Genomic DNA, 19,881 nt, shown 5'->3' on the forward strand with positions numbered 1-19,881 from the left:
TAGACAATGTGGCGATCCGATGGCAGGGTGTGGGTATGGCGAATGCCCGGTGGACGTCATCTGCCAGCGTGTGTAGTACCAACAGTAAAATTCGAAGGCGGTGGTTTTATGGTGTGGTCGTGTTTTTCATTGGAGGGGGCTTGCACCCCTTGTTGCTTTGCGTGGCACTATCACAGCACAGGCCTACATTGATGTTTTAAGCACCTTCTTGCTTCCCACTGTTGAAGAATAATTCGGGGATGGCGATTGCATCCTTCAACACGATCGAGCACCTGTTCATAATGCACGGCCTATGGCGGAGTGGTTACGCGACAATAACATCCCTGTACTGCACTGGCGTGCACAGAGTCCTGGCCCGAATCCTATAGAACACCTTTGGGATGTTTTGGAACGCCGACTTCGTACCAGGCCTCACCGATCGAGATCGATCTCTCTTCAGTGCAGCACTCCGTGAAGAATGGGCAGCCAATCCTCAAGAAACCTTCCAGCACCTGACTGAACGTATGCCTGCGAGGTTGGAAGCTGTCATCAAGGCTAAGGGTGGGTCAACACCATATTGAATTCCAGCATTACCAATGGAGGGCACCACGAACTTTTAAGTCATTTTCGCCTTTTGCGCGGAAACGTTTGATCACATAGTGTATATTTTTCTGTGAAACTACAGGTGCACTAGCTGCTTCATCACCAGTGGTGTCTGTTCTCCCGGACATATCCGATAGAGCACCGCACCTATCTATACAAATGTACTCTATACGCTTGCTACTTTCAGCTAAGGAAGCGAAAGCTGACTGCGAAAAGGGCATTGCTAGAAACTCCGAAAGGTCGTTTTATATGTGAGGAAAATTTTCTCTCATATATCAATTTCACGTGTAAACAGTTGAAGTAGTCATCAGTGGCTTCTGAACGCGAGACTTTTGGTACGAGAACCTCACCCTATACTAGCTGACCCAAGTGAGAGCTACAAAACCATTACTCACAGATAGGCTTTTCCTGTGCTCTATAGTTCTGGTGACACCTTTAATTATCGTTTACGCATGTTCTACTGCACGACAGCACATAGCACGAACTAAATCGGTGTTTTGGTCGGTACATTCTCTAAATACAACGTTTGGTACCGATCTAAGTGTCTGACATCTGAAGGTTTGGGTGTAAGCGATTTTCAAGATGACATCATTTAAAAAATTTATAGAAGCTGTGGGCCCATATTGCAAGAAAGTAACTTATTTCGTAGTTGTTCCGGAGAATAGTAATTTATTCTCTTTATTATAACAGTGACTTAATATAGATGTATTTAATGTTGTTCATTAATAGCAACGATTTCGAAGAGCTCAAAGCCTCATCACCAGGCGCTAAAGATATTTACACAAAATGTGTGTAGTTATCTACATTCTCTGACCAGAAGTACCCGGACGGCGAAGAGAGCGGCCCGCGGGGGGAGGGGATTTAAATCGGCCGCCTGCCCTCAGGAGCTCAGTTCGTCAGCGCACCTGACGATGGCGACATGTCTGATCGCCGAAATATTGTGCCCGTTGGACACCTTGAACCGGCAGTATACCCGTGGGCTGTTCGAGCAACAAATACGCCGGGAGAAACTGAAGAATCACTGCATAAAAGCAGTCTGCGGATTGAACAACTCCAATAAATACCCACGAAGGCGAGTGACGACTTTCGAAATGGGTCAGACAGAGGGGTAAGGAGGTAGAACTGCAGTGGTGACTTACGAGGCTGTCTCGATGACGGCGGAGGAGAGCCCGTGGATGGTGAGGTCCTTGAAGTCGAGACTGACGTCGACGGGCCCGCTGCCGCGGCCGATGCTCAGCGCGGAGATGGCCAGCGGGTCGATGGGCAGCACTCCGAGGCTGGGCGCGCCTGCGGACACACAGCGCCACCACATGCCTTTTACTGACCACTCCCACCGTCTCGCAACTGGCTTGGGTGCACAACATTTCAATCAAAATTTAAGTACAAAAATTACGTAAAATTATTTAAAAAAATATTTATGGCCAAGATCGCGTTCAGTACCATGCCATTCTAAATTACGGTTCCATATGCACAGACCAACAATGTCATTATGTTGTAGTTATACACTTCCCAGCTTTGGATAACCTTATGATATACACTGATGAGCCAAAGAAACTGGTATACCTGCCTAATGTAGTATAGGACCCTCGCGAGCACGCAGAAGTGTCGCAACACGACGTGGCATGGACTCGACTAATGTCTTAAGTAGTGCTGGAGGGAACTGATACCATGAATTCTGCAGGGCTGTCCATAAATCTCATCTGAACAGAACGTTGCAAGGCATCTCAGATATGTTCAATAATGTTCATGTTTGGCGAGTTTGGTGGCCAGCGGAAGTGTTTAAACTCAGAGGAGTAGTCTTGCAGCCAATTCGTAGCAATTCTGGACGAGAGGGGTGTCTCATTGTCCGGATGGTGGTCGTCCGTCGAATGCACAATGGACACGAATGGATGCACGTGATCATACAGGATGCTTACGTACTTGTCACCTGTCAGAGTCGTATCTAGACGTATCAGGGGTCCCATATCACTCCAACTGCACATACCCCACGCCATTATAGAGCCTCCACCAGCTTGTCTCCTACTGACTTGCAGTGTCCATGGATTTGTGTTGTTGTGTTTGTTCCCGTACACCTCTACCCGCTCTATATAATTTGAAACGAGACTAGACCGACCAAGCAACATGTTACCGTCGGTGTTGACGGGCCCAGGCAAGGCGTAAAGCTTTGTGTCGTGCAGTCATCAAGAGGTACAGGAGGGAGTCTCCGGCTCCGAAAGCCTATATCGATGAAGTTTCGTTGAATAGTTCGCAAGCTGACACTTGTTGATGGCGCAGCACTGAAATCTGCAGCAATTTGCGGAAGGGTTGCACTACTGTCAAGTTGAACGATTCTCTTCAGTCGTCGTTGGTTCCGTTCAGTCGTTGTTGGTTCCGTTCAGTCGTTGTTGGTTCCGTTCAGTCGTCGTTGGTTCCGTTCAGTCGTCGTTGCATCCGTTCCTGCAGGATCTTTTCCCGACCGCAGTGATGTCGCAGATTTGATGTTTTACCAGATTCCTGATATTCAAGGTCCACTTGTGAAATGGTCATATGCGTAAATCCCCACTCCGTCGCTACCTCGGAAATGCTGTGTTCTATCGGTCGTGCGCCGACTATAACTCACTTAAATTTTGATAACTGACCATTGTAGCAACAGTAACCGATCTAACAACTGCGCCAGACGCTTGTTATCTTATACAGGCGTCGCCGACCGCAGCGGCATATTCTGCCTTTACATATCTCTGTATTTGAATACGCATGCTTAAACCTGTTTCTTTGGTGCTTCAGTGTATATTCTATGTTACGATGTCCGTGCTATAAACCGCCCTGCTCCTCCTGTCTCGCCTTCTCTTTCAACCCATTATTCCCCATCTCTTATTGCTAAATATATTCACAGATAATTCTCGTGTTTAGTGCTGAAATTATATATATTCTTTTTTGTCTCCCCCCCCCCCCTCTCTCTCTCCAACAGCAGCTCCGACACTGATCCCCTCTTTCAGGACTAATGTCACATGTTCTGTATCTTGTAATGGTATTAAGCAGCTTATGTTGTTTATTACAGAGAAACCATGAAAGATAGAAACACATTGAGCGTGTAACTGAATAGAGGAAGATTCTAAGTTTTATGTCCGCGTATACAGTATACTATACACTCAACGCAAACGCCATGCGTTGCCCGAGAAACATTGAAACGGTAGATCACTTCGTTTCACACACGCATCAACAGGTCCCTGTTTATTGAGCCGGCTGCTTCAACAGTTCGATTTTTCGGCTGTTGAAGAGTAGGCCCCATAGGTGGGACAAAGAAGAAAAAATGGGATATCTGGTGACCTGGGAGGCCAAAAGCAATGAGTAAGATCTTGATGTACAACACACAAAATGATTTGTCTTGTGGTGTAGTCGCCATTTTGCTACAGACAAACAAACAACAGCGCAATTGTGTCAAAACTTTGAACGTCCCTCTATTCAGTGACATGCCCAATGTGTTTTCTTCTTCTATAGTTTTCTGTAATAAGCGACTGAAATCTGTTCTTTCTTTTTGAATCGCCCGATATATTATAAGGATATTAAGACGAATACGAAAAAAAGCGGTGATCTCGTCGAGTGTTGAACGTATATATTCTGTAATTCCCGATAGCATAAAATACTGATAACCGACTTATAATGCATGTGATGAGTAAAATTTTTTTAAAAGTATATTACGAAAATATAAAAACACGCATTACATAAAAATCGGTATGTTTCTCAAATGGTATACTGTTAAACTGTTTACATTAAAAAATCTTCTGTAATTCTAAATGTTAAGAAAAAGAATGCATGAACAGGCACAGAAAACCTACATAAGAGCCCTCTAATCGCTTTAATTATTTGCATGCCTAAATTAAATAAATTCTAGACTTTCATACATCTTTAAGTATGTTTTGTATGCTGTGCAAAATTCATCGAAGAATTTCTCTTACTTATGGAGAAAAGTCTACCTATAGCAACAAATGCAGCCAATTGTAAGTGAAAAAAATGATGAAATTTCACAGATAAAAAAAATTATTTTGTTATTTTTTGAACTTCCACTGGTATGAGTGTGAATCCTGAATCCTTCCTGGACCTGTTGACAAAGTTTTATGAATTTATTTGTAAAACTACAGACAGTGGAAATTAAAATTTCCTGTGGTACCATTCCTGCTCCAAGCCGGCCTGTTTGACGTCCTAGCCCTCTTAACAACAGCTGGGGTCCTCTATTACACATACTCTACACTACAAACAGCTCTGGCTGCGCAATTCAGATCATATGTACAATCATTTCATTCTTCACTTTGGCTGGTAAACTGTTCTCCGAGTCATACCTGAGTGTGAGTAGCTACCACTACCCAATCTCGGTGCAATAATACGTTTACCATATACAGAAGAAGTCCGTAGATAGAACGCAGAACGACTGCTCAGTGATCACGAAGTCTGTTCAAAAAGTATCGAACCTTTCGTTGGCGGAAATAAATTTATTGATTTGGTGGTACAGAACCCTAATCTCTTCAAAGCAGTCTCCCTATTCATGCACAGACTCCTCCAGCGCCCCCGCCATTGTGGAAAACGCTTCTGGAGTGCGTCTACGCAACTGTTGAAACGGTGATCAGCCACGACGTACGATATCTTCTCTTGACTCAAATTGTGTTCCTTTCACAGTCATTTTTAGGTTGAGAAACGGCCAAGAATCACACGGAACCATGTCGGGTAAGTAGGGAGACTGACTAACCACAAAAACATTGTGCTTGGCGAGGAAAGAAATTCATATACACAGAATTGGTGATTGCCTTATTGATATGGAGCTGCCTAGCTTTTTCTGGACACAGACCCACCGTTAGCGCCACATAGAACCACGAAGGCGACTAAGGGCCTGCTAATAGGTTTCTTTCCTGATATTGTGGCCTTGCCCTGTGTACTCATAATGCGTAACCCCGTGAGCGTCAAAGGAAACGGTCAATAGAACCTTGATGTTGCTGTAGACCCGCTGTACTTTTTTTGATCTCGGATATTACCGCTGTGACGATTGCATCTTGGTTTCTGGATCGTATACAGAGACGCACGTCCCATCACATGTCATCAAGATATTCAGAAAGTTGAGGCTACTTTCAGATTGTCCAGCATGTCCTGGACGATGTCCAGACGGCGTTGCTTCTGCTTCATAGACAGTAGTTCCAGAACGTATTTTCCAGATACACTCCTCATGCACAAACCGTCGGTCGAAATTGAAATCCAGTACCCACCACTACCTCGTTCACAAGTTCCCGTACTGTGATACAAAACTCTTCCACGACCGAACTCCGCACGTCCTCAGAGACATTGTAATACCGGCATGTTGAGGTTCTGCCCCAGCGTGGTTCGCTAACGTGCGCCCATGTCCGTAGCGATAGCACCACTCATGACGTCGTCCCCGAAAGACTGACGAATATTGCGATATCGCCTAGCGTTATGGCAAAATTTTATGCAGTATCGCTGCTCAATACACTTCTGGCCACTAACATTGCTACACCAAGAAGAAATGCAGATGATAAACGGGTATTCATTGAACAAATATATTATACTAGAACTGACATGTGATTACGTTTTCACGCGATTTCGGTGCATAGATCCTGAGAAATCAGTACCCAGAACAACCACCTCTGGCTGTAAAAACGGCCTTGATACGCCTGGGCATTGAGTCAAACAGAGCTTGGATGGTCTGTACAGGTACAGCTGCCCATCCAGCTTCAACACGATACCACACTTCATCAAGAGTAATGACTGGCGTATTGTGACGGGCCAGTTCCTCGGCCACCATTGACCAGACGTTTTCAGTTGGTAAGAGATCTGGAGAATGTGCTGGCCAGGGCAGCAGTCCAACGTTTTCTGTATCCAGAAAGGCCCGTACAGTACCTGCAACATGCGGTTGTGCATTATCCTGCTGAAACGTAGGGTTTCGCAGGGATCGAATGAAGAGTGGAACCACGGGGCGTAACACATCTGAAATGTAACGTCCACTATTCAAAGCGCCGTCAATGCGAACAAGAGGTGACCGAGACGTGTAACCAATGGCACCCCATACCATCACGCCGGGTGATACGCCAGTACGGCGATGACGAATACACGCTTCCAATGGGCGTTCAGCGCGATTTCGCCAAATACGGATGCAACCATCATGATGCTGTAAACAGAACTTGGATTCATACGAAAAAATGACGTTTTGCCATTCGTGCATCCAGGCTCGTCGTTGAGTACACCATCGGAGGCGCTCCTGTCTGTGATGCAGCGTCAAGGGTAACCGCAGCCATGGTCTCCGAGTTGATAGTCCATGCTGCTCCAAACGTCGTCGAACTGTTCGTGCAGATGGTTGTTGTCTTGCAAACGTCCACATCTGTTGACTCAGGGATAGAGACGTGGCTGCACTATCCGTTACAGTCATGCGAATAAGATGCTTGTCATCTCGACTGCTAGTGATACGAGGCCGTTGGGATACAGCACGGCGTTCCGTATTACCCTCCTGAACGCACCGATTCCATACTCTGCTAACAACCATTGGATCTCGACCAACGCGAGCAGCAATGTCGCGATACGATAAACCGCAATCGCGATAGGCTACAATCGGACCTTTATGAAAGTCGGAAACGTGACGGTACGCATTTCTCCTCCTTACAAGAGGCATCAAAACAACGTTTCACCAGCAAGGCCGGTCAACTACTGTTTGTGTATGAGAAATCGGTTGGAAACTTTCTTCATGTCAGCACGTTGTGTCGCCACCGGCGCCAACCTAGTGTGAATGCTCTGAAAAGCTAATCATTTGCGTATCACAGCATATTTTTCCTGTCGGTTAAATTTCGCGTCTGTAGCACGTCATCTTTGTAGTGTAGCAATTTTAATGGCCAGTAGTGTATTTAACAGTTATTTTGCAACTTACTAGAATCCAGCAAGCGCTCACTACACGTCCACACTCATAAGCTGCCTACCAGCGACTGACGCTTTCTGCTGGCTGGGAAAAAAATCACTACTAGACATGAACGTACCCAGTCACATCTCCACCAAAGGGTCGCACTTCATTTATTTACGCTTGCTACAAAACATTCGATACTTTCTGGACACACTTCGTAGCTTGAAAATTAGGAAACTCAGTTTCACGGCGGCGTTTCATCCGACACGCAGCCCACACCGTAATGGGTTCACAAGTTCTTTCCGGGGTTACATTCCCGTCACCTATAGCTAAAAAAATCCTCTCCATCAAAACGTTCATTTATTCCATGCCTTCCTTCACAGACGCGGGTTTTGTTTTTCGTCAGTACAGTTTATTACATCCTGTGTTTTACACAATGCATTTGTAGCCTGCTGTGGAGGCAGTGCGAATCAGATCCGGCAAAGTCGAAAGACAGCACAAAGCCCAGCCGTTATCATAAATTTAACAAGTGAATCGCTAGCCTTGCAACAAACCACCGTTCTTCGCCGCTTCTCGAACCTTGACACACAGCGCGCTTGCTTACCTTTAGCGAGTTCTCCGAGTGCGACCTTGATGGCTTCCTTCATGCAGCCCCCAAGTTGTGGGTCTCCCGCCTTGCACCGCTTGAACGAGGCAGCTGTTGAAACACAGTTCGATAGATTATTCTAAATAAAACTGGACGGCGTAATTTAGGTTAAGATAATTAGTCTTAAAACGTCATAGACAAGCACATCAAAGAAACAACGTAGCATGTGAAAGAAAATTTTGGAAGAGAAATAAAACTGGACAGCAAAATACGAAATGAAGTACTATAAGAAACATGTGAGGAAAGTTCATAGAAGAGCCTCACGAGAAGAAGGAATAGGCTAGTGAGACATCCAGGAAAAATAGAGGGAAAAATAGAAGGAGTGGAAAAGGAATATGAATCTGCGTAACTGATTACAGAGAATGTTGGCTGTAGGAGCTACGTAGAGATGAATAGATTACCTCCATAGGAAAAGACGGGGTACAGCACTAAAACAGCAGAAAGACCGGTTACTTAAAAGAAAGTGAAAGTAAATTAGTATGTGACTGGATGCTCATCACATGGAGCAACCCTTCACATTTGATACTTCGTTAGCGACTTGCATATCAAAGTTTCCAACTTATTTCTGCAAGCAGTCTTTCATTTGACCTCGTAAGACACAGTGGCTTTCGTTCCAGACCTTTCAATAGAAGAAAAATTTCAAATGGTTAGCAGAAAGGAAAGAGAGCTCATCGATGTCAGAAGCACTCACTCCGCAGATGATCTTTCGTAAGCAATTATGTCCCTTGAAGTAGTATTAATCTCTCTTTCATGGCGGTTGCTGGTCGCTAACGTACGTGGAAACCATTTCGACGTAAAGCTTGAACATTGGAAGAAGTAAAGAAGCCGATGACGTCATTGCAGCTGATGTACATGCACGGACTGGGGAAGGAATTTTGTCCTTTCCTTTTCAAAGAGTCTTACGATAAGAAGAAACAGCATAGTGTGATATCTGCTACGGCATCCAGGAGTAGTTGACCAGCAGGAGTAGAGGGAAAAATAGTAGGAGTAGATAAAGAATAGGAACCTGGGTAACTGGTTGCACAATTTGCCTTGTGAGATTTAGACAACCAATGAATAACTAAATCTCGATGGCTAGACGGCGATTTGAACCTCTTCCCTCCCGAATGTGATTCCATTGTCTTACCACTATGTTACCCCCCCCCCCTCTATTACCCTTGGAGAGAAATACATAGTGAAAAATGTCAGCCCGAAACTTGGAAATACCACTACTATTACCGTCAAAAGGAATGTTCAAGATTATGTGGTTAGACCGAATAACTAATGAGGAGCTACTGAATAGAGTTCGGAAAATAAGAAATTATGGCGCAAATTGACTAAAAGAAGGGAATGGTTGGTAGGACCCAATCAAAAGCTACAGGGAACCATCAACTTGGTTAATGAATGGAAGAACATTGTGTGAAAATTGTAGAGACGGACCGTGGCTTGAATATACGATGGCGTGCTGAAACGTAACGCCTCTGAATTTTTATGTGAAAACTCTGTAAGCTTTTCAAACAAAAAAACGTAATTCACATTCTACATCTTTATTCTTCCTGTCTACATATTTGCAGCCCTTTGCCGCTGATGGTAGGGATAGAATGTGGCGCAGACCTCACGAAGCTGTGGACCCAAGTTGTCAATGAGGCAATGGGGTCCGGATTGTAATGTGTAACATGGTGGTGTGTAACGGCATGTGAGAGACAGCATACTGTAATCGACTTACGAATTAAAAGAGTTCGTCCACACAGGGGCACCTCCTCCTTCACCATGACACTGTCAGACTGCACACGAGAGTTGTGGCATCTGCAACAATCCGACGCCTTGGGGTCACCCCCGCGATCGTTCTCAATATATTACCGACTTGCCCCAATTCGATTTTCATCTGTTTTCGAAACGTAAAGATCTCCTTCAAGGACTTCACTTTGATAGTGATGAAGCGGTGCAAGCATAGGTGAGGTTGTTGCTCGGTCATAAAGTCAAACATTCTACAGTGACGGTATCAACAAACTGGTCTGTCGGAAGGAGAAATGCTTTCGTCGCCAGGGTGACTGTCGAGAAATAAATACTCGTGAGTAGACGCGAAGAATAAAGATGTAGAATGTTAGTAACGTCTGTTTTATTTAAAAAGCTTTAAGACTTCTCGCATAAAAAATTAGGAGGCATTACTTTTCAGCAGTCATGTCAGGACCCACCACTGCAAGAAACCCAGTTCTTTTGGCTGTTCTTTTTTCTTTGCGCTCGACGTAAATAAGCAATGTGTACGTGGAATTGGTGTTATCAGAACAGTGAGGATTGAAATTTAGAGACTTTTCCATGGGTTAAACAAAGAATTTGATAGGATAATACGGTTCTGTCAGCGGTTGCTGAAAGCAATGCAAAAGGACGAGGGACAATTTAAATAGACATGGACGGTAAGACGGCAAAATTCTCTGCACTTGTGTGTGGACAGTCCATATGTTTGTGCCACAGTAGGGCAATTAAGCGGGATTTAAAGTCTGGTTGGGATATCTTGTCGTCATTTGTAATCTCAGACTCGTACTACAATCGTTCTCCGCGTTTATCAAATGCCTCCTCTCGGGTTTTAATCGACGGCCACCTCACAGAATCTCTTCGCGTTTATCGATCTTCACCAATTATGCCCCTGTCGATGGCTCTATATGCTATAGCCGCTGAACCTAAGTCTCACTGAAAACAGAATTAGAAGAATAGTGGTTCAGAACACGTGGATCTGCTACACAGCATACGCATACGACGTATTGTTGTTGTGTCTTTTCAACAAGACCAGGCCTCCCCGGAAGACGTGCTTAATATCTATATGAAGGCGAGTGGCGCACAGATGAGTACCTGATACTTCCCCTTAGTGGAGGCTTTGACGAAATTTCTGAAGTGGCATAGTCCGAGCAACTACCTCGCATCGTTCTCTGGCCATCTACTGGGAGGCGGATCTCCTGAACCGCTTCAGGGCCACACTGAAATTGCACTTCGATAGACACCGGAACCTCCTGCAAAAGGTGCAGATAATTCATGTATACAACGGAAGCAAAATGTACTACGTGACCCAAGTACTACCGCTCTCTGTAGCTATGGCGTCGAAAATGCAGCGGGCATTCAGCTGGTTTCTTCTACTTGGCAACGTCTTTAAGTACAGTTCGCGGCACACAGCCTGCCTCTCTCACGGGACTGTCTTGGGCTAATCAGCGTCCGACACAAATGTGCGACAGTCCTCATCGACTGAATGAGAAAAGAAATAGAGCGTCAGGGCGCATGTCTTCTCCGCAGTCATTTAACCAGCATAAGATCAACAAGCGTAGCGCCACCGATACAACTCGCGGCTGTTCCTCTGGAATCCTCCAACAATCCGAAAATACTTTCTAGAATTTAGTTATGTGCATGCCGGCGTTCCAAGCACCTCACAGCTCCTAAACAAGACAATATACATAATCATGATAAAGACCGCACGTGGAAACCCCAAGGAGGCACAGGTGAACTGGACAGTACTGTGGCGAAACATTCCCCAACAGTTCCGGCCTTCACGGATTCGCTCACGGCGGTATCTGATTGTCAGTGACAAAATACCCAAGACCGACAAACTGCACCGAAACCACGTCAGTGCAGCTGCGCCCTGCCACAAACGCGGGAGCTTCGACTCGCTGGCGCACAAGTTTGTTTGCGGAGTAGCGCCTGAGTGTGGAACTTTCCCCGCCACCGCCTAGCAGCCATTGATAGGACGAACGCGAGCTACCTGAACGTTCGTGAACTTATGTGAACTGACCGCATTCGATACCCAGTTGTCAAACAAAATGCAGCACTATGGATGCTCGGACATACAGCCACCTACATTACTGAGAACCGTGATGCAATATTTCCCTAATATTTGTCCTACATTTAGTGGAATATTTTCGGATTGCGCAGGATGACAATCATTGGAAAACATTTGGCAACATGCTGCTTATCACGATCAGGGAATCCCCGCAAGTGCTCCCCATTACGGCTGTTAATAGATAATCGACGCAATACGAAAGCTAACACTATAGAAGACTCTCTTACAACGCTATAGTTGCTTCACGTAAGTGATAAAGGTGTGAGAGTACCAGTAGAAGTCGACAACACATGAAGACCAAGTACTACGATTGACTTTTAGTCATTTGGAGGATGAATCTATAGCAACAAAAGGTTGCTTCTTTTGGACTACAAAAAAAATTCTTTTCATGCAGACGTAATTAATTTTCTCCGTAATGCCCAGGAGAAAGGATCGCGTCTGCGCGGCTCCGCCTCCCCCCCCCCCCCCTCCCGCCCTCCTCGTCGGAGGTTCGAGTCCTCCCTCGGGCATGGATGTGAGTGTTGTCCTTAGCGTAAGTTAGTTTAAGAAGTGCGTAAGCTTAGGGACCGATAACATCAGCAGTTTGGTCCCATAAGACCTTACCACAAATTTCCAATTTCTATTATTTAATTTCTTCATTTCCATATTATTATCTTACTATCATGATACGCACGCACACGACAAAGGCACTGAAGCCTGGAAGATGAAGGCACTTTGGGTGAAAGGATGGGCCATAAGGGGAGATGGAGGCCCAAATAAAAAAATTAAAAAAAGAAAAAGAAGAAGAGCTCTTACACACAGAGGCCTCAGTTATTTTAAACAAATATTCCAATCTCTATCCTTGTTCAGAACTTTTACTCATTGTAGCTTTCCCCGGTACCATTGAACTTATTCTCTGACCTCTTAACACATGTTTTGTCATCTTTCTCCTTCATCTACATCTACACTACATCTACATCTACATCCATACTCCGCAAGCCACCTGACGGTGTGTGGCGGAGGGTACCTTGAGTACCTCTATCGGTTCTCCCTTCTATTCCAGTCTCGTATTGTTCGTGGAAAGAAGGATTGTAGGTATGCCTCTGTGTGGGCTCTAATCTCTCTGATTTTATCCTCATGGTCTCTTCGCGAGATATACGTAGGAGGGAGCAATATACTGCTTCACTCCTTGGTGAAGGTGAGTTCTCGAAACTTCAACAAAAGCCCGTACCGAGCTACTGAGCGTCTCTCCTGCAGAGTCTTCCACTGGAGTTTATCATCTCCGTAACGCTTTCGCGATTACTAAACGATCCTGTAACGAAGCGCGTTGCTCTCCGTTGGATCTTCTCTATCTCTTCTATCAACCCTATCTGGTATGGATCCCACACTGCTGAGCAGTATTCAAGCAGTGGTCGAACAAGCGTACTGTAACCTAATTCCTTTGTTTTCGGATTGCATTTCCTTAGGATTCTTCCAATGATACAGATATTCCTCAGCAGTTCTGCCGACATTTCTTAGCTTATCAGTCCACGAAATTTCGGCATTCTTTTGTAATATCGCATTTCAAATGCTTCAATTTTTTCTTTACCGGTTTCGTCGTAGCCCATGATTCACCTCCGCAGGATAATACCTGCAAATTATTTCGTCATTATGGTATGTGTACCTGAGAAAAAGAACAAAAAATGCACGACATGAAGCAAAGGTCTGTGATATTTAGTCTCTTTTCTCCACTGGAATTTCTTCATGCTTTTTGTTTTCGATTTCATTTTTCCTAGTTCTTAAACTAGAGGTTTTCCACCCAAAATACATAAATTGTTACACACCAAGGGTGGGAGGCGACAATGAGATGCCTCTTTGCCGTCTTGCGAAGGACTGCCTCGACGCAGAATGCCTGTCAGCCCTTTAACTGTTTAAGTCCACAGCCCAGGTGGCTGTGACGGGACCATTTCGAAGTGAAAAGCAGCGGAAAGTGAATATTGTGTCCAGAAGGCTTCTTTCAGAAGCGTAAGTGGGTTCTTACCTTCGAGACCTCTCGTAAATTTTCTGATTTGAGAAATTCTGTGTCATTTTCATAGTCTACGAATAACCTATTGTTACTAATTTTCGGTATCTTCGCTTATGGAATGAAAGTCTGCTACAGGAGAATGCTGAATATGTGTCAATCGGGCAAAAAATAAAGAAGCACTGATTCGAACAGACGAGAAAAGAAATTTTAAGATCGCTTGATAGGATACTTGCCGAGGCATCAAGGAATCGACAGTTTGGTAGTGGAAGTGCATGGAGGAAACTGTAGCGAGACTCCAAGAGTTGTTTCTTGTTTCGTGGCAAGTTGCTAGGCTTTTTAGCACTTTATTTTTTTCTACGTAAGTCATAGTAAAAGATGAGGTAGGCACGAATTACATATGCATATAGATTATCAGTACAATATAGATTTCAGATATGAAGATTAATTATCAATAAGTGGAATACCTTACTAATGATCTGGAATCAAAATTAACCCTATACAGAAGAGAAAGGATCAGAATAGTCGAAGATTTTTTAAGCATGGGATTTACTTTTTAAGAGGGAAATTCAAATGTTGAAATCAATAAAAGTATTAGTAAAGACCGGAGGACCATTGGTATTTTGTGGGCCATATGTTTGTGACTATTACAGCGCCATCTATCAAACCGAAAAAAGTGGTCCAACTAAAACATTCATATTTCTTTACGTACTACACGAATATGTAATAAAAATGGGGGTTCCTATTTAAAAAAAAACGTAGTTGATACCGTTTGACCTATGGCAGCGGCACCTAGCGGGCCAACGATACCGCCATCTGGTTTCCCCCTTCAAGCTATACCAGTTTCGTTCTTTGTAGTTTTTTCGTTTGATGCTTTTTTCGTGAGATATTTGGCTTGATCACTATCAATGGACCACCCTGTACAGCAAGAATCATATTCAACTCGATGTTAGAGAGTACAGTCTTGTATACAGTAGAGATCTGGACACCTAATCGGAAATACACGGCCCAGCCACATTAATGTGACCACCGCCTACGTTTGACGTCAATGTGCAATAACTATTCACAGACGTCAGGTGGCAGCACTAGCAGTGGAGGGTATATAAGGCGTGTTGGTTGAAATGGCTCTAAGCACCATGGGACTTAACATCTGAGGTCATCAGCTCTCTAGACTTAGAACTACTTCAACCTAACTAACCTAAGGACATCACATACATCCAAACCCGATCGTAGCAGCAGCGTTATGAGCTGGGTAAATTTTCGTGGCATTCCCTGGGCCATCTCCTCATTCTGGAGAGCACAGTGGATAAATACAAGTACGCATCTATCCTTGGGGACCATGTTCACCCATATAACCGGTTTGCTTTCGCTTGGTACGGTGGCACCTACCAGCAGGACAGTCCAACATGTCACACAGCTCGCAGTGTACGTCGATTTGCAGTAGGGTTTTGGAACATATACTGTATTCGAACATTATGAAGTACCTCGAAGAGCTCTTTATACTCATGAAGTAATAAGTGCTATCGAGAAGGGATGTCAAATTGATTTCATATTTTTAGATTTCCAGAAGGCTTTCGCACCGTTCCTCACAAGCGTCTTCTAACCAAACTGCTTGTCTACGGAGTATCGCCTCAGCTGTGCGACTGGATTCGTGGTTTCCTGTCAGAAAGGTGACAGTTCATATTACTAGACGGAAAACAGAAGTAATATCCGGCGTTCCCCAAGGAAGTGTTATAGGCCCTCTATTGTTCCTGATCTATGTTAACGACATAGGAGACAATCTGAGTAGCTGTCTTAGACTGTTTGCAGATGATGTTGTCATTTACCGTCTTTTAAAGTCATCAGATGATCAAAACGACTTGCAAAATGATTTAGATAAGATATCTGTATGGTGCGAAAAGTGGCAATTGACCCTGAATAAGAAAAAGTGTGAAGTTATTTACATGAGTACTAAAAGAAGTCAGCTAAATTTCGATCACTCGATAAGTCACACAAATCTGGAGGCTGTAAATTCAACCAAATACTTGGGGATTACAATTACAAATAACCTAAATTGGAACGACCACGTAGATGATATTCTGAGTAGAGCAAACCAAGGACTGCGATTCATTGTCAGAACATTTAGAAGGTGCAGAAGGTCTTCTAAAGAGACTGCTTACATCACGCTTGTCCGCCCTATTCTGGAGTATTGCTGGGCGGTGTGGGATCTGCATCTGGTGGGACTGACGAATGACATCGAAAAAGTACAAAGAAGGGCAGCTCGTTTCGTATTATCGCGAAATAGGGGAGATAGTGTCACAGACATGATACGTGAATTGGAGTGGCAATCATTAAAACAAAAGGCGTAATAAGCTTATAAGGTACAAAAGGTGTTACAGTAATAAAAAGCAAATTTCATTTGTGGCTCCTTTAGCGATTTATGTTGTTTAATATTAACCGGTGCAATATCAATGGTGTTTAATGTTTATGTCGTTGTCTAGAATATTTGTACTAGAGCATATGTCAACCACTGGTTTTTAACTCTTCGTCTTTTTAACAATATTACTTTTGTCGTGTTCTTTTTATTGCTTTTTATTACTGTAAAAACTTTTTTACTTTATAAGCTTATTACAGACTTTATCTATTGTATCCCTTTTTATTTTCGCTGTTTCAATTAATTATTGAAAACTAGTGTATGCTGACATTAGCGACATCTGGGCAACTTAAACACAAACATCTTGTGGCTACTGTACGGCAGCTTGTTTTAAACAGTAGTTTTACTGACAACACGACTCGTGCATGTGATGTAATTTATGTGTATTTGACGATGCTGGTGCTGATTCCGCATTTAACATTTGACGATGCCACTATGGCTGCAGTACATTAGGACAGTGTTTTTATGAAACAGGTATGCCTCTTCATATTTAAACCGCACAAATGTAAATTTCGTCAGTACTACTTTTCAATATGCTCTCTGTATTGTTCTTAAGCTGTATACAGTTTGCGAGTGTATTTATGTTTTTTTCCCATTTTTGCTGCGGATCTGATGGTCATTAAAGACCGAAAACGGTAATCTGTTGAACAAAAAAGATTGTCACCATAGACGTAAATTAAAGAAACTTATTGTATCAATATCGACGCATTTTCTAGAGTTTCTCAATTGCTGGGGTTTTTAGACACCATATATTCGAAGGACTTTAGCTATAGTATATAAAATCCATCAAATTACAGTTTCAACTAAAACGACTAAATGCAATAAGATGTCTATCAAGCTCTTCAGCCAAAGTATATCTTTGAAAGGAGCGAAGCCACAGTAGCTGTCTAATGTAATCGTAATGTGTGAAAGAGCACGACCTGTACGCACACAGACCGCTACGGTGCGGTTCTCTTTTCGCAGAGCGGCCATAGACACGGGTTCGCAGGTAGATGCCGTGTTTCTTGACTTCCGTAAGGCGTTTGATACAGTTCCCCGCAGTCGTTTAATGAACAAAGTAAGAGCATATGGACTATCAGACCAATTGTGTGATTGGATTGAAGAGTTCCTAGATAACAGAACGCAGCATGTCATTCTCAATGGAGAGAAGTCTTCCGAAGTAAGAGTGATTTCAGGTGTGCCGCAGGGGAGTGTCGTAGGACCGTTGCTATTCACAATATACATAAATGACCTTGTGGATGACATCGGAAGTTCACTGAGGCTTTTTGCGGATGATGCTGTGGTATATCGAGAGGTTGTAACAATGGAAAATTGTACTGAAATGCAGGAGGATCTGCAGCGAATTTACGCATGGTGCAGGGAATGGCAATTGAATCTGAATGTAGACAAGTGTAATGTGCTGCGAATACATGGAAAGAAAGATCCCTTATCATTTAGCTACAATATAGCAGGTCAGCAACTGGAAGCAGTTAATTCCATAAATTATCTGGGAGTACGCATTAGGAGTGATTTAAAATGGAATGATCATATAAAGTTGATCGTCGGTAAAGCAGATGCCAGACAGATTCATTGGAAGAATCCTAAGGAATTGCAATCCGAAAACAAAGGAAGTAGGATACAGTACGCTTGTTCGCCCACTGCTTGAATGCTGCTCAGCAGTGTGGGATCCGTGCCGGGTAGGGTTGATAGAAGAGATAGAGAAGATCCAACGGAGAGCAGCGCGCTTCGTTACAGGATCATTTAGTTCAAATGGTTCAAATGGCTCTGAGCACTATGGGACTTAACAGCTGTGGTCATCCGTCCCCTAGAACTTAGAACTACTTAAACCTAACTAACCTAAGGAAATCACACACATCCATGCCCGAGGCAGGATTCGAACCTGCGACCGTAGCAGTCGCGCGGTTCCGGACTGCGCGCCTAGAACCACGAGACCACCGCGGCCGGCGATCATTTAGTAATCGCGAAAGCGTTACGGTGATGATAGATAAACTCCAATGGAAGAATCTGCAGGAGAGACGCTCAGTAGCTCGGTACGGGCTTTTGCTGAAGTTTCGAGAACATACCTTCATCGAGGAGTCAAGCGGTATATTGGTCCCTCCTACGTATATCTCGCGAAGAGACCGTGAGGATAAAATCAGAGAGATTAGAGCCCACGCAGAGGCATACCGACAATCCTTTCCGCGAAGAATACGGGACTGGAACAGAAGGGAAACCGATAGAGGTACACAAGGTACCCTTCGCCACACACCGTCAGGTGGCTCCCGGAGTATGGATGTAGATGTAGAACGACTGGCGACATTATACTCACGCAGCTTGGCTGCGGTCGCGAGGTGCGACAGCAGCGCCACGGCGGCGAGGACGGCAGCGGCGGCGGAGGGAAGTCTGCAGGCCATGTCGACGGCTGTGGTGTAGTGGGTGGCTCTGCAGACGCTGCCGCGGACTGTGGCGCCCGGGCCCTCGCAGCCGCACTTATAGGCCGGAAGGAAGGGCAAGGGCGCCCTCGGTCGCTGGACAACGGCCTTCGCGGCGGTCCGGTTCCTTCGCCGTCATTAGCGGCGCGGTCGCCACAAGCGTCAGCCGGCCAGAGGCCGCCCGCGAGGACGGAAGGCGACTCCCGAGTAAACAGCCTTCCCTTCTGCATCAACAGGGGTCATTGGGAAACTTCGTGAGGCAACCGAGCTCTCACGTGTGCACTGGCTCTCGCGACCGGAGTCAGTTTCCGTAAAACTCATATGGGCTGTACACTACGTGTGGTGGTCAATCCACCCTAATCAGGCAATTGCTATTGAGCGGGAGGGCCGGGCTACATAGGCACCATTCACAGTTTATAACAACAACACTTTTATTAAACTTTTCTTTAGGAAATAAAATTTTATCCTTAAAATTTTGTGATAAGGTAAGTTAGCAAAGAATCCTTAGAAGGACGTGCAAGCACCCTATTCAAACAACAACATTAATCTTTAAACAAGCATTAAGTGATTCGCAAGTTAATTAAATTCTCTACACAGTAAAGCTCGCAAAAGGAGACTACAATAATGAGATAAAGTTTAACCAATCACGGATATCGCAATTTTTTTTAAAGAAAATACAAACAGATACGGCCCTTCGTGATAGATTTTCAATACAGGTGACGTCACATAGGCACGGGCTAATTCAAGTAGCAGAATGGGGGGGGGGGGGGGGGGCACTGGACCCAGACCAGAGGCGGCTAGACCCAGAACTCACAGCAAGCGGGCGATCTTGACAGGGTGCCGCACACAGTACACTATAACACACTGAAAAAAAAAGGTCTTACAGCCCGTGCTCATACACAATTTCAGAGAAAGGAGGGGGGGGGGGGGGGGGGGGACGGCAAACATTAATTCCTCAAACGTAAAATAACTACCATGTACAAAATAATAGCCTATTTCACGAACATTGAAATAAAAGTCAAGGGTGAATCAATAACTAATGCCCTTGACGTAACCTTAAAGGACGAGGGCGAATAGCATAATACCAAGTCTGCTTAGAAATTTAAACTACACTAGTAGGTTATGGTTCAAATGGCTCTGAGCACTATGTGACTTAACTTCTGAGGTCATCAGTCGCC

General features: G+C 44.4%; 1 protein-coding gene across 1 annotated transcript in view; it reads right to left on the reverse strand.

Annotated features, from left to right (window-relative positions):
• Positions 1-18,722, reverse strand: part of LOC124545355 (protein takeout-like) — a 31,302-nt gene extending 12,580 nt beyond the window's left edge. Inside the window, exons 1-3 of the mRNA XM_047124258.1 lie at positions 18,601-18,722; positions 8,055-8,147; positions 1,722-1,869 (exon numbers count right to left, since the gene is read on the reverse strand). Coding sequence (XP_046980214.1) covers positions 1,722-1,869; positions 8,055-8,147; positions 18,601-18,685 — 326 coding nt within the window. The 5' untranslated portion in view covers positions 18,686-18,722. The remainder of the gene's footprint in view (positions 1-1,721; positions 1,870-8,054; positions 8,148-18,600) is intronic.
• Positions 18,723-19,881: the final 1,159 nt, after the last annotated feature.

This window comes from Schistocerca americana, chromosome 8 (genome assembly GCF_021461395.2).
Source record: "Schistocerca americana isolate TAMUIC-IGC-003095 chromosome 8, iqSchAmer2.1, whole genome shotgun sequence".
NCBI lineage: Eukaryota > Metazoa > Arthropoda > Insecta > Orthoptera > Acrididae > Schistocerca > Schistocerca americana.